At 40.6% G+C, this 14,821-nt stretch overlaps 1 protein-coding gene across 1 annotated transcript; it reads right to left on the bottom strand.

The window, feature by feature from the left end:
• Positions 1 to 344: 344 nt before the first annotated feature.
• Positions 345 to 1,550, bottom strand: LOC139784923 (uncharacterized protein F54H12.2-like). The gene has a single exon (XM_071724093.1). It carries the CDS (start codon positions 1,548 to 1,550, stop codon positions 345 to 347), a length of 1,206 nt encoding a protein of 401 aa, XP_071580194.1.
• Positions 1,551 to 14,821: the final 13,271 nt, after the last annotated feature.

Here is a 14,821-nt window from a genome sequence, read left to right as displayed (position 1 = left end):
AGTTCAAAATGCACTCTTTATTTTTTCAAGCGAAGCGTCGACGTCCGTGTCTCGAGTGAAACTGAATCTCTCTCTTTTCACAGGACTTTACGCAGGAAAATGGCGATGGGTAAAATATATAGTGGTGGGATAAAAATAAAGTTAACCGACAAAGTCGACGATTTGACGAGAGGAGTCGATTTCTAGAACATTATCGAACTCGGCGTAAACGATACAATTAACGGTTGTGGTAAGTGCTTTTTCAAATCGCACTTCTAATCGTAAACTGCCATGTTTCACAAGATTCCAATGGTCGGCACAATTGGCGGATAAGTCGGGTGTAATATCGTTTTTTCTTGGCTGCACTATCGCCCACTAGTGCAGCCAAGAAAAAACGCTATAAGATCAAAGGCGAAAAGTATGAATCCTTCGGCGTAATATTCTCTGCTTATAGAATTACCCTCGTTTAAAAAGTGTATGCCGGTTCCCGAAAAGAGAGTGTGATAAGCTTCGACGTAGAGTGGCTCGTCTCTCGAGAAGCTCGGCTGTAACGGTCTACTGGGAATTTGTATACCGTCGGCGTACAGCGAAAAGAAATTTATACCATAGTTTTTGAAATTAAACGGGTTTAATTTTCTATCGCCATTAAACGCTCTGTTATCGACAAAACCGACTATTATCCGTTTCGACAGTTGACCGAGTATTACATTGTCTATCGATTCTCCTACGAGACCAGCGTGAATCGTAAATGTTTTAACTTCGACTCTCGTAAGGGGATATTTGGCGGTAGTTTTGCTCAACATTCTCGCATGCGCGAGTAAAATGCCAGGGCTTATTTTTGCTCTTTTCACGAGCAGACTGGCGTCTAGAATGCGTATTTTCGACGTCGAAGTATTTTCCATAAGGCAGAACGAATCCTTCGAACGAACTAGTCTCATTCTAACCTCCACACCGTTAATTAAAAATTTATCTTGATTGAAAACGTCGCAATAAAGATGACCTATGAGATCTAGCGCATGTCCCTCGTGAATGTAACGAGCGCGCCTCACGAGAGCCGGATTTGGTGTTTCTGAATCTACGAGTGCGTCCATGAGTCCGGGGGTATCCATGTCCCACAGACAAGAGGTCAGATGGGACGTTTTTGCGGGTGAAGAATAATTTAACAACACCTCTATGTACGCGCGGTACGCGTAAGCGTTGTTTGGGGGCGAGACGAGCTTTTGATTGAAATATACGTCGATTTGATTGAACATGGAATGCAGTAAATGATTTACAGGGTCTACTTTAAACGCGCTTCCGCCGGGTGTACTTGTTTCGCCGTCGCCATCACCGCCTGCTAGGGGAGAAGTTTCTACGCGTATGCGAAGACTCAACATGATGTGCGTGAGGTCCAGGTAGTCTTCCCCGTGACCGGGTATGACGAATTCTATAGGCGCGTCGTCCCCGAGGGAAGTTATGGGCTTGTAATAGATCCATTGCGAGCTCTCGATACTAGTTTGAGTGGGCGGTAATGAGAAGAAATCGAGTTCGCTCTTTAAACACTCGCTCGAGTGCGTGTGCAGAAAAGACATGCTTATCTTCCTCCTCCGCTCCTTGAATTCTTGGTTCGTGCGCGCGCGACGATTAAGGGGTTATATCTAGTCGGAAGCAAAAAATGAGAGGGTTTTGCCATGAAGCAAAAAAAAGTCGAAATATCGATTTTTTCAAAGTGCTGCCAAATTTGCAAAAATCAATATTTCTTAATATCCATGTGTACTTCTGTAGCTATACTCGTGTAGATTATGAAAAAATTTTTTTTATTGTTTTAGATACGTTCGTTGGAGACTCGTGCTGCTAGCCGCGGAACGCCATCGACCCTCTTTCCGTGCACTGCTGAGCCGCCATTTTGTAATAAAAATTAAAATAAAAAATGTTTTTTTGCACCTCAAGACAAGTGTAATAAGCCCTCAAAATTTCACATTGATCGATCCATTAGCAAAGTCACAAAAAATTCACAAAAAAACCCTCTCATTTTTTGCTTTCGACTAGATATAACCCCTTAAGAGAATATGTCGGATACGCTGCGTTTCTTGACGCTGACTCGACGACGACGTTGTCTCGTAGCGGTAGATGATTTTCTGTTTACAGCACGAGTCTTCTTCTTCTTCTTCGATGATTTTTTGATCGTTATTCTCTTCCTCTTGCTCTTTGACGATTTTCTTTTGTCCGTTTGAGGACGACAACGTTTACGAACTGCGACGCGACTGTCGTGGTTGCCGAAGGGAAACTGAAACGCTGGATTTCTTGCGGTTACTTTATACCCCGATCCCTTCATCATGCTGCTTATCTTCTCCTGGGCTTTTCTTTTAAGATTTCCACTCGATTCCTTGAGGCGAGTTTTGAACGCCTCCTTCAATGGCGTATCATTTTCGACATCTTGCATCACATTGATACCCGCGCGTAAAGCTTCTTTACCGACCGCTCGCGCGCCTCTACTTAGGAAAGGCAGCACCTTTCTGAATAATCCTCCGAGAAAACTACCGATTCCACCCAGATAGCAAAATGTGTTCGTTCTGAGTACATATTGTACTCACGTTTATTAAAAACATGATGGCAAGAATAGACACAGATGCGGGCTCATATGTTGCTCAGAATGCAGACATGTTATGAAATTTATAAAAGTTTACAAAATAGTGACATAATGAACACATAAATGTTCAATGAAATACTGCATATTGTGTGCATATAAAGCTCAAGAAATGACAACAATTTTAAATATTTCATACTTAATAAAATTATTTAAAAACATGTAAATAAATAAGTAAGACGTATCCAACAATTTATCAAAAATTGCTTCGCAGACCTCTGCACTATGTGATACCAGAGGTATCACTTAAGCTGATCTGCAGCAAAGAACATTGTATAATTAGGCTTCTCACAAGCTCGCCTCTTATACTAGCGTGTGATGGTTTTTGATTACGAGAAAGTGACGCGTGGTATAGCCGCGTCGCGGCAGCGTGTGGTACTAGCGCTCGCGGTAATTGTTGTAAAATTATTTCCACCAGGGTCAGCATGTGATTATCATGAGTTGGCTAAGTAACGTAAATATCTGAGCTCATATATTTCCTCACATACATGTTAACTTGTACTCATGATGTGTATCATCACAATATGATCACAAGACATACATCACATTTCGATCAATATCAGAAGATCATGACGTGATGAAATCTGATCATCAGGCATTGTTATCTGGGCATGACCTCGTTGATAGGATGCTCCGACGAAAACTCGTGGAATTCCTCCGCCTCGTCCACTCTGATGTGAATCGTAATATTCGTAGTCCATGGCTCTGAATTTAATTTTTATTTTTTTTGACGACGACACACCGCGTTGTTACTGGAAACGTCTAAAGTGCAATGTCACCGTCAGCGTCCCGGATTCGAATGGTATATTTTTTTCGAGTTGATCTTTTATATCTATTTCAATCGTGCGGTTTGTTTTGCGTAATGGTATATAATGCAGCGGAGAGAAATGTTTCACCTGATTCGTTCCGTAAGCGTCCACGTGATTATAGCGGTATGTCTCGACCGGCACTATTCGGAGAAGAGGCGTTTGCACGTCACCTGTTACATAAGGTTCGCAAATATCGCAATAAACGAACATTTTATCTGGAATACCGCGCTGCAAACTACAAGGTTCACGACTATAGAAAGCTGTTTCGCGCACACCTCTATTTTCGCTAATATGTCCAAGTTTAATATAATTTGCAGTAAACGGTTTTTTGGAAATAGGATAAATTGCGTCGCGTCTGACAGAAAATTCGCCATAGTATTCGGGATTATTGAGAAGAGTATGACCTAAACCGAGTATTTGTAGAAGAGTATCAGAAACGCTCATATGATGTATCAGATCGCATTCGCTTGCGTTACAGGTAATGCTGATGAGGATTTTTCCTCCAGTCTTCTCTTGCTGATCCAAATAAAAGTGCGAGTCAGTTTGTTTGCATGCTTCATTAATCGCCGAGATAAGTTCTCTGGTATTTTTGTAAAGACCGAACCAAAATGTGCCTTTCCTCACCAGCTGTGCTTCTTTCTCCCCCGGTTTAGTATCAAAGAAGAAGATTTCATTTTCATGATAGCGCAAGTGTGAAAGAGTACTGGGAAATTGAATCTCGCTAAGCGCTACTTCCCATTCGCCGTGTAAGTGTACAGTTTGAGGTAATTCCGTAACGAATGACGAGGTTCTATTTTCTGGAAAATAGCGCATGCTGCTATTGCTCGGAAGAACCATGAGAAATTGGTCGTCCCTTATCTTGAAGAAGAGAAGTTAAATTCGAAGCGGGGATCCAAGAGTCGAACTTGCTGGGATAATCGCGCCAGCTAACTAATGCCTGTTTATTAGCTCCGCGTCCCCTGGTCTTTATCACGCGATCGACGATAAACTCTTCTTCCTGCAAGTTTTTCTCAACTCTAGCTAATCCCTGCTCGTAAAAAATACCGTCTATGACTTCATCCGCTAAATCGCTCAGTTCGTACACGCGTGGTTTTCGCCACTCGAGAACGCGGTGAATTCGAAATATCTCTTCACTCCACCACGCCTCGTATCCTTTCTCGAAGGTAGCTTTTGTTCTACTGACGCGAACGAGGTCTCCAACGCTGTATTTAGCTTTTCGTGCGCGTTTCATCTTTTCGCTCTTCCTCCATCGCCGAACTATATTTTCGCGCGCGACACGAGCGTTTTCTCTCGTAACGACAGCCGGCTGCATTCTGATGGAGGAATGACGGGTGTGATTGTAAGCGCTTACGATATCCTGCAAAACATCGACGTAGCGCCGCGTATTTTTATGCGTAAAATAGCGCCACATTCGCTCCTTCAACGTTCTGTTAAAGCGCTCGACGACGGCAGCTTTGACATCCGGATTACGGGCTACGCGAAAACGAATGTCGTTTTCTTCCAGAAACTTTTGCAACGGACGCCCGATAAATTCTTTACCTTTGTCCGTTTGTAAGTATACCGGTACGCGTTCGTCGCTTTTCGAGAGCACGCGCTGGAAAGTCGTCGTCACGTGATTACTCGTTTTGTCTCGTAGCGGTTCTACCCAGGCATATTTACACCTCTATTAAGCTGGACCCCCCACCAGCGCAAATCAAGTTCGCACTAGGTCAAAAATTTAGTGCTATTTAGGTGCTAATTAAGTGCCCTAGTCCGAATTTTGGTGCTCGAACGGTTTAGCAGGAAATCACGTAAAAAATGGGGGGGTCCAGCTTGCCATTAAGCTGGACCCCCCCATATCAGAAAATAAAAAACAAGTACTGTTGTGCCGGACTCCGATTCAAGGGATCGGCACAGAGTTCGTTCTGGATCCGCCGGGAGGAAGGGACAATCACTTGGCCAGTCACTTGTTCAAACGACACTTTAATAAACTCTTCAATTAATTAATACAAATGGCTTCTTTGATTCACTGCCCTGACTTGCGGGCGCTCGTTATAGAATAGGTTACGTCGGTCGTGCGCGATTAGTCTTACGTTCTAGACTGCCCGCCGTTCCTTGGAAGGGTGGGCTTTTATCGCCTCGGCATCGCTGACTTAGCAGTCAGCGATTTTGACTTCGCGATCAACGTCCTAGCGGGCTGGTGAAATCCCGAATGACCATATATGGTCATTGCCGCGACGCGTGCTGGCTTTCGCGTCATCGGTCCTCGTCGCTAGGGTCGGATTACCAAGTAATCCGGCCCTCGGTGTTGCCAGGTGCCATTCTCTATCGCGAATACGTTGTGCGCTCACAACAGTACACTATAATTTAGTGCTAATTAAGTGCTAATTAAGTGCCCTAAAATAACAATAAAATACTGACAGATTATAACATTTATTTAAATATACAACTATATATTGAACACAGTACCGTCGCGGTCGACACAAACACTTAAAAAACTTGCTGCATGAATATATTCGTTACTAAAATGATCGAAAACATATATTATCAAAATATTCCCAAATCTGAGTTTATTGCTAACAGTAAAACAATTACGATAATTAACTTAGACCAGCCATTGGCGCTGAGTACTAAGTTCCGTCACCTGATCGTCTACGAATTAGTTGCTCGCATGATTATAGTATTAAAATAATTTTCATACATTGTACTTTAAAAGAATATCACGATTCGAAGCGCGCCGCGCTCCATGGATAAATTAATTAATTTCAACGCTATGCAGCTAGCACTAAATTCGAATCGTGATATTTTCTTAAAGTACAATGCCTCAGGATTATTTTGGGACCAAAAACACGCGAGCACCTAATTCTTTGACGATGCAGTAACGAATTATAGAGCGCTGCGCGCGCATTTCATGAGTTAATTAATTAATTTAAACGCTATGCAGCTAGCACTAAATTCGAATCGTGATATTTTCTTAAAGTACAATGCCTCAGGATTATTTTGGGACCATAATAACGCAAGCACCTAATTCTTTGACGATTCAGTAACGAACTTTAGAGCGCGGCGCGCGCGCTTCATGAGTTAATTAATCAAGAGACACGGTAGTGTCTCGTGCCAAGTACACGCGGAGCGAGACCGACCGTGACTCTTTTACGCGACGCGACGGGTTGCGAGTACCCAAGATGTTGAGATCTCGATAACGAGTAAACGGATCAAGTTCTAAGTAGGCTTGATCGATAGCTTGGGGTCGACTTTGGGGGGGTATCTCCTATAATATTTTCCGCTACGTGCCCTACGAGCGGAGATATTGTGACGCAAAGTCCAAATATGAAAATTTTTTATTAAGATACGTCTACGTCAACGCTCTCAATTCAATATAACATATATATATAATAAGGGGGAAATATAACTTTCACTTTTTCGACGCTGGCGGCGCAGGTATCGCCAGTTTCGATATCGCGCGCGTATTTCGATCGATCTAGTAGGTAAATTAAATAAGGTCGATAGATTTATCGGTCAGGAGGAAGATTTCTATTTAGGTAAATTAGGTATATATATAATACATATTGAGTCAATTGCTTCATGTTTATCTGGAGAGATTTCGTATCCTTACATCGTATTACCACCGCTGCCGGAAAAGAAGGTTCTCTACGCTTGGCAGAAAGTGCCGCTAGGGAATTTTTAAGTCGATTCTTATAAATCAAGCTTGAATTCGACGTCTAGGTATCCCAGGTTGCCGATGACGAGGTCCAGATAGTGCGCTTCATAGTTTTCGGTGTCCAGGTGTAATAATACGTTGAATTCGATGTCTACGTGTCCCAGGTTGCCGATGACGAGGTCCACATAGTGCGCTCCGTAGTTTTCGGTGTCTACGTGTATTAATACTTTGAATTTGATGTCCACGTGTCCCAGGTTGCCGATGACAGGATCCAGATAGTGCGCTTCATTGTTTTCGGTGTCCAGGTGTAATCGTACGTTGAATTCGATGTCTAGGTGTCCCAGGTTGCCGATGACGAGGTCCACATAGTGCGCTCCGTAGTTTTCGGTGTCTACGTGTATTAATACCTTGAATTCGATATCCACGTGTCCCAGGTTGCCGATGACGGGATCCAGATAGTGCGCTTCATAGTTTTCGGTGTCCAGGTGTAATCGTACGTTGAATTCGATGTCTAGGTGTCCCAGGTTGCCGCTGACGAGGTCCACATAGTGCGCTTCGTAGTTTTCGGTGTCCAGGTGTAATAATACGTTGAATGCGATGTCTAGGTGTCCCAGGTTGCCGATGACGATGTCTAGATAGTGAACTCCGTAGTTTTCGGTGTCTACGTGTATTAATACGTTGAATTCGATGTCTAGGTGTCCCAGGTTGCCGATGACGAGGTCCACATAGTGCGCTCCGTAGTTTTCGGTGTCTACGTGTATTAATACCTTGAAATTGATGTCTAGGTGTCCCAGGTTGCTGATGACGAGGTCCAGATAGCGCGCTCCGTAGTTTTCGGTGTCTAGGTGTAATAATACCTCGAATTCGATGTCTACGTGTCCCAGATTGCCGATGACGAGGTTCACATAGTGTGCTTTGTAGTTTTTGGTGTCTAGGTGTATTAATAACTTTAAATCTGAATGTAGGACACGTAGATATCGAATTCGAGGTATTAATACACGTAGACACCGAAAACTACGGAGCGCACTATGTGGACCTCGTCATCGGCAACGTGAGACACCTAGACATCGAATTCAACGTATTATTACACCTGGACACCGGAAACTATGGATCGCACTATCTGGAACCCGTCATCGGCAACCTGGAACACGTGGACATCGAATTCAAGGTATTAATACACCTGGACACCGAAAACTATGGAGCGCACTATGTGGACCTCGTTATCGGCAACCTGGGACACCTAGACATCAAATTCAAGCTTGATTTATAAGAATCGACTTAAAAATTCCCTAGCGGCAGAATTAAAATTATGTCATGACATAATAAAAATTCGCTAAATTAAAATTATGTCTAGACATAATAAAAATTGGACGAATAATAGTAACCTTTCGGAAGTAGAGGTTTTAAGCTTGAAATTTAAATTTTATTCATTTTTAAAGATAAATTTAGTGTTCCTTCAATTTTTGTGAGAAATGTATAATTTACTTTTACTTAAATATTATTAATTTTTATGTATTTGTTGGTATTGCTAATTTTGTGAATAATTAAAAAATAAAAAATAAAAATGTTTTGCAGATCCTTGCTTAACACTACAAAATAGGTGATATCAGTACAAAATTACCTTTTTCAAAAAAGGTAAAAAAAAGTGCCAAGTACACGCAATGTATTTTGTAAATTCAAAATTTAACCTAAGTGGTAGCTTTATATCTTTTTCACAAAATTATATTATCTAACTTAACTCAAGTGACATGTATTTAAAAAAAAAAAGATGTAAAATCTTTAATTTCTTCTTCACAAAATTATATTACCTAACTTAACTCAAGTGACATGTATCTAACCTAAGTGGTAGCTTTATATCTTTTTCACAAAATTATATTACCTAACTTAACTTAAGTGACATGTATTAAAAAAAAAAGATGTAAAATCTTTATTTTCTTCTTCACAAAATTATATTACCTAACTTAACTCAAGTGACATGTATTTCAAAAAAAGATGTGAAATCTTTAAATTAAATTGCGCCAATTGTAAGGAGAATATGTATATTGCTTTGAAAGATAATTGTTATGCAACTACTTTAAAGAAATAAAACCCAAGTGGTATCTTCGTATTCCTATTCAAGGGTCTTCCTATTCTAAACCCAAGTGATAATAGCTTCTTAATTCTCTTTAACAAATTTTTAATATTACAAAGAATCATTTTAATTACAAAGAATTAAAGAAGTAACAGTACAAAATAAAAATATTTAATTAAAACAAAATAAATAAATTTTTCTTGTAAAAAAACTTGGCGCTGCTTTTTTACTCCTGTCGCATTCTTCCCTAAATTATGTTTATTGTTTTTTATTCAATCAAAAATCTTAGTACTAATGTTTAAATTTTAATGTTTAAATTTCAAAGTCTAGCAGCGCCAAGTTTTTTTACAAGAAAAATTTATTTATTTTGTTTTAATTAAATATTTTTATTTTGTACTGTTACTTCTTTAATTCTTTGTAATTAAAATGATTCTTTGTAATATTAAAAATTTGTTAAAGAGAATTAAGAAGCTATTATCACTTGGGTTTAGAATAGGAAGACCCTTGAATAGGAATACGAAGATACCACTTGGGTTTTATTTCTTTAAAGTAGTTGCATAACAATTATCTTTCAAAGCAATATACATATTCTCCTTACAATTGGCGCAATTTAATTTAAAGATTTCACATCTTTTTTTGAAATACATGTCACTTGAGTTAAGTTAGGTAATATAATTTTGTGAAGAAGAAAATAAAGATTTTACATCTTTTTTTTTTAATACATGTCACTTAAGTTAAGTTAGGTAATATAATTTTGTGAAAAAGATATAAAGCTACCACTTAGGTTAGATACATGTCACTTGAGTTAAGTTAGGTAATATAATTTTGTGAAGAAGAAATTAAAGATTTTACATCTTTTTTTTTTTAAATACATGTCACTTGAGTTAAGTTAGATAATATAATTTTGTGAAAAAGATATAAAGCTACCACTTAGGTTAAATTTTGAATTTACAAAATACATTGCGTGTACTTGGCACTTTTTTTTACCTTTTTTGAAAAAGGTAATTTTGTACTGATTAATTTCAACGCTATGCAGCTAGCACTAAATTCAAATCGTGATATTTTCTTAAAGTACAATGCCTCAGGATTATTTTGGGACCATAATAACGCAAGCTCCTAATTCTTTGACGATTCTGTAACGAACTTTAGAGCGCGGCGCGCGCGCTTCATGAGTTAATTAATTAATTTCAACGCTCTGCAGCTAGCACTAAATTCGAATCGTGATATTTTCTTAAAGTACAATGCCTCAGGATTATTTTGGGACCATAATAACGCAAGCACCTAATTCTTTGACGATTCTGTAACGAACTTTAGAGCGCGGCGCGCGCGCTTCATGAGTTAATTAATTAATTTCAACGCTATGCAGCTAGCACTAAATTCGAATCGTGATATTTTCTAAAAGTACAATGCCTCAGGATTATTTTGGGACCATAATAACGCGAGCACCTAATTCTTTGACGATTCTGTAACGAACTTTAGAGCGCGGCGTGCGCGCTTCGCGGATAAACTAATTAATTTCAACGCTATGCATCGTCAAAGAATTAGGTGCTCGCGTGTTTTTGGTCCCAAAATAATCCTGAGACATTGTACTTTAAGAAAATATCACGATTCGAATTTAGTGCTAGCTGTATAGTGTTGAAATTAATTAGTTTATAGGCGAAGCACGCGCGCCGCGCTCTAAAGTTCGTTACTGAATCGTCAAAGAATTAGGTGCTTGCGTTATTATGGTCCCAAAATAATCCTGAGGCGTTGTACTTTAAGAAAATATCACGATTCGAATTTAGTGCTAGCTGCATAGCGTTGAAATTAATTAATTAACTCATGAAGCGCGCGCGCCGCGCTCTAAAGTTCGTTACTGAATCGTCAAAAAATTAGGTGCTTACGTTATTATGGTCCCAAAATAATCCTGAGGCATTGTACTTTAAGAAAATATCACAATTCGAATTTAGTGCTAGCTGCATAGCGTTTAAATTAATTAATTAACTCATGAAATGCGCGCGCAGCGCTCTATATAATTCGTTACTGCATCGTCAAAGAATTAGGTGCTCGCGTGTTTTTGGTCCCAAAATAATCCTGAGGCATTGTACTTTAAGAAAATATCACGATTCGAATTTAGTGCTAGCTGCATAACGTTGAAATTAATTAATTTATCCATGGAGCGCGGCGCGCTTCGAATCGTGATATTCTTTTAAAGTACAATGTATGAAAATTATTTTAATACTATAATCATGCGAGCAACTAATTCGAACTTAGTACTCAGCGCCAATGGCTGGTCTAAGTTAATTATCGTAATTGTTTTACTGTTAGCAATAAACTCAGATTTGGGAATATTTTGATAATATATGTTTTCGATCATTTTAGTAACGAATATATTCATGCAGCAAGTTTTTTAAGTGTTTGTGTCGACCGCGACGGTACTGTGTTCAATATATAGTTGTATATTTAAATAAATGTTATAATCTGTCAGTATTTTATCGTTATTTTAGAGCACTTAATTAGCACTTAATTAGCACTAAATTATAGTGTACTTGTTTTTTATTTTCTGATATGGGGGGGTCCAGCTTAATGGCAAGCTGGACCCCCCATTTTTTACGTGATTTCCTGCTAAACCGTTCGAGCACCAAAATTCGGACTAGGGCACTTAATTAGCACCTAAATAGTACTAAATTTTTGACCTAGTGCGAACTTGATTTGCGCTGGTGGGGGGTCCAGCTTAATAGAGGTCATATTTACTAAGTACGTCTATAATCACCAGAAGAGACGAATATCCGTCGTTGTAACTTTTGAGATTTCGGAGCTCGATCAAATCGGCCTCCCACAGATCGTCGATATTCGTCTACGGTGTAATGCAACCGTGGAAATTTTCTGCGCGATGGACGATGCAACGTGTAAGCGTCTTGCGTTTCGAGCCAGTGCGTGACTTCATTACGGGAGAAATTCGGTTTAGTGGCGCGCGTCAGATTATCCGTTGCCGAATAGCCCGTGTAATATCGCGGATCGTAGTAGAATTTTTCAAGTTCCGTCATTTCTGTTTACTCCAATCGAGTAAGCGTCTTTTCGTCGCCTGCTGCGAATCAATGGTACTTTTCGGTGTCTCTGTCGGTGTGGAACTCCTGGGAGGCTGAAATGTCGCGATATTCAAAGAACTAGCGGCTAATAATTCCTTATTTCTCACTAGTACCGAGGGGACGTTTAAGGCGCGAAGTAATCGTGCGAACTGAAGTCTCCCCGTTGCTTTCACGGTTTTTCTTTCGCGCATAGCCTCGTTTATCAGGTCGTCGATATTCGAATCTATTATAACGCTGCCGTCTATAGTCACGACTCCATCTTCGTTCCAGCTAATTCTACTCGGAATTGCTTTATCGAACAAATACTTTAACTGTAAGCGAGCATTCGCGCGATAAGTTTTTGGTACGCCATCCAGTATTCTTTTAGCGCTTTTCGACATATCAAAATTATGCTCGTTCGACGTGACGGCAGCGACGTCATCTTTCGCCATAATACCGCTAGAGTGTGAAGCCGATTCGAGATCGCGCGTTGTCGTCGTTTCGTAGTCGACGTCGTCGTCGTTGTCGTCACGGCGAATATCGTTCTCCACATTTTCGTCCTCTTCATCGTTGCGCGCGTCCCGATTTCGCTTTCGCGCTACACGAACAAAGTGAAGATATCGCCAAAGTGCCTCTTTATATTTTTTTCCATTTCTCCCCGACGTCGAGTGGCAAAGGTGAATTAAGAATGTGACTCATCTCCGCATCGAGTCGCGATAGAGGTGTTCCAGGTGTACGCACGGAAATATTGGTGTTCTCCGAATTTTCGCTGTTTTCAATCGTTTGTTCGCTACCGACGACGACAAACGCAGTGGGGAGCGATTGTTGCGATAATTGGCGTTGCATTCTTTCGAGATTTTCCGTAGTGATCAAAACCATCTTCTTTGCCCTTTCCATAACGCGCGTTTTAATCTCTACCGCCGCCGATAATCCGCGACAGTAAAACGGCTAATATAGGTCCGATAATATAGGGTAAGAATCCGCCTCGTTGTACCAACAGCTTTCTTTTAGTCTTCAAATTACTGCATTTTGACGCGATGCGTCGCAGTGTCGCTTTGTATTTGCTCAATCGATTTTTTTCACGTCGCTCGAGCTGCACGTTACCTTTGAGCGTGTTGAACACACATTCGCAGATACACCGTATTAATTTATCGTCAGCGTTCCGTAAGAAGGTTGCGCGTTGATTTTTGTTTAAATACAACAACGCCTCGAGAAGACAGATATTTTTCTTTCCGATCGAGCGTCTGGCGTTTTTCGTCGCTCTGTCCGATTTCGCGTTATTTTCTTTCTTTTCCATCGCGAGAAAATTACACGACTGACCTGCGTGAGCGCTAGTACGCGTCTTTTATACGTAACCATTGGAAAATGATCTACGCGGTACGTAGACGAAATGTGCCGTATCGTCGGGAAAGATGCATGTTCGAAATCGATATTCGTCCGGAGTCGATTGTTTCAGATCGAGTAGTAGATACCCGTGCGGTCTCGACGTGGCGTCGTAGTATGCCTCTTCCAGAAACTTTGGATCGTTGGGAAAGACTTGACGCGCTAAATGACGAATTTGCGCACGATCGCGAGGATTCTTGAAAACCACGATGTAATTTGCATTGAGCGATATATCGCGTTGCCCACGTCCCTGATGAAAAAGATTTTGCGAGATGAGAATTACGCTGAGATTCTTATGATGACTGCCTTTGGTAAAGAGATCCACGATCGCGTCGCTCGATGACGATTCTCTCATAAGATCGTCGATTATCACCAATTTAGGGAAAAGCGGATCGGCGGAATAATCTTCCGGACGTGGCAATCCCTCGCGAAATTCAATTATATTTTTCTTCGCCGCTGCTTCCTCGCGCGCGTGGTATTGTAATTGACAATACCATTACGTGGTATTGTAATTGACAATACCATTACGTGGTATTGTAATTGCCTCCTGCCACTCCGCGTAATAAAACAAAACTCTCTCGAAACGTACGTCGGACATGTGAGATAATTGTCGGAGAAAGGTTTTCACGAAGATCGTCTTCCCGCAACCGGTGGGTCCACACACGATCGACGTCCAGGGATATTTCCAGCGCACGTCCATTTTGCGAAATGATTGACTCGAATTCCTTCAAAAAGAATAATTTGAGGAGGAGGAGAGGGGCGGGGGGAATAAGGTAATCAACGGCGGCGGCGGCGGCGGCGGCGGCGGCGAACGCGCGCACCAGCGTGCCCCCGCAAACGCTCGCGCGAGCGAACATCACCGCGGCCGTTGATCAGCTGATTCGTGCGCCGCGGTGGGCATAAGCTTATCATCCATGTCTGAGCTTATTACGATTCCGCAGCGAGAGCATCGCGATCGACAAGCTTGTACGCGATGCTCCGAGCGGAGGATAAAAAGTGTGACAGAAAAAATAAGCGCGGGGAAAAGGTGGGGGAAAATTATATGATACACAACTATTTACGCTTTAAATGTAAAAATATTTTATTTTTTCGGAGATTTTCTGAGGAAAAAAACATAAATTTTTAAAAATTTTATATTTAAACACACAGAATATATATTTACATATTGTTACATTATATTTTTAGTTACATATGTACAAAAATCCTTTTACACTTACAACTATTTTTACAAAATTAAAAAACTATTTACAATATAATATGTGAAAATTT

Source organism: Temnothorax nylanderi, unplaced genomic scaffold, assembly GCF_030848795.1.
Source record: "Temnothorax nylanderi isolate EJ_2023f unplaced genomic scaffold, tnyl_v1.0 TNYL_tig0705_pilon, whole genome shotgun sequence".
Taxonomy (NCBI): Eukaryota; Metazoa; Arthropoda; class Insecta; order Hymenoptera; family Formicidae; genus Temnothorax; species Temnothorax nylanderi.
The sequence above is the reverse complement of the archived record's forward strand: the minus strand, read 5'-3'. Positions and strand labels throughout refer to the sequence as shown.

Excerpts from the sequence above, each read along its gene's own strand:
- LOC139784923 (XM_071724093.1), bottom strand. The coding sequence starts at position 1,550 with ATGTCTTTTCTGCACACGCACTCGAGCGAGTGTTTAAAGAGCGAACTC.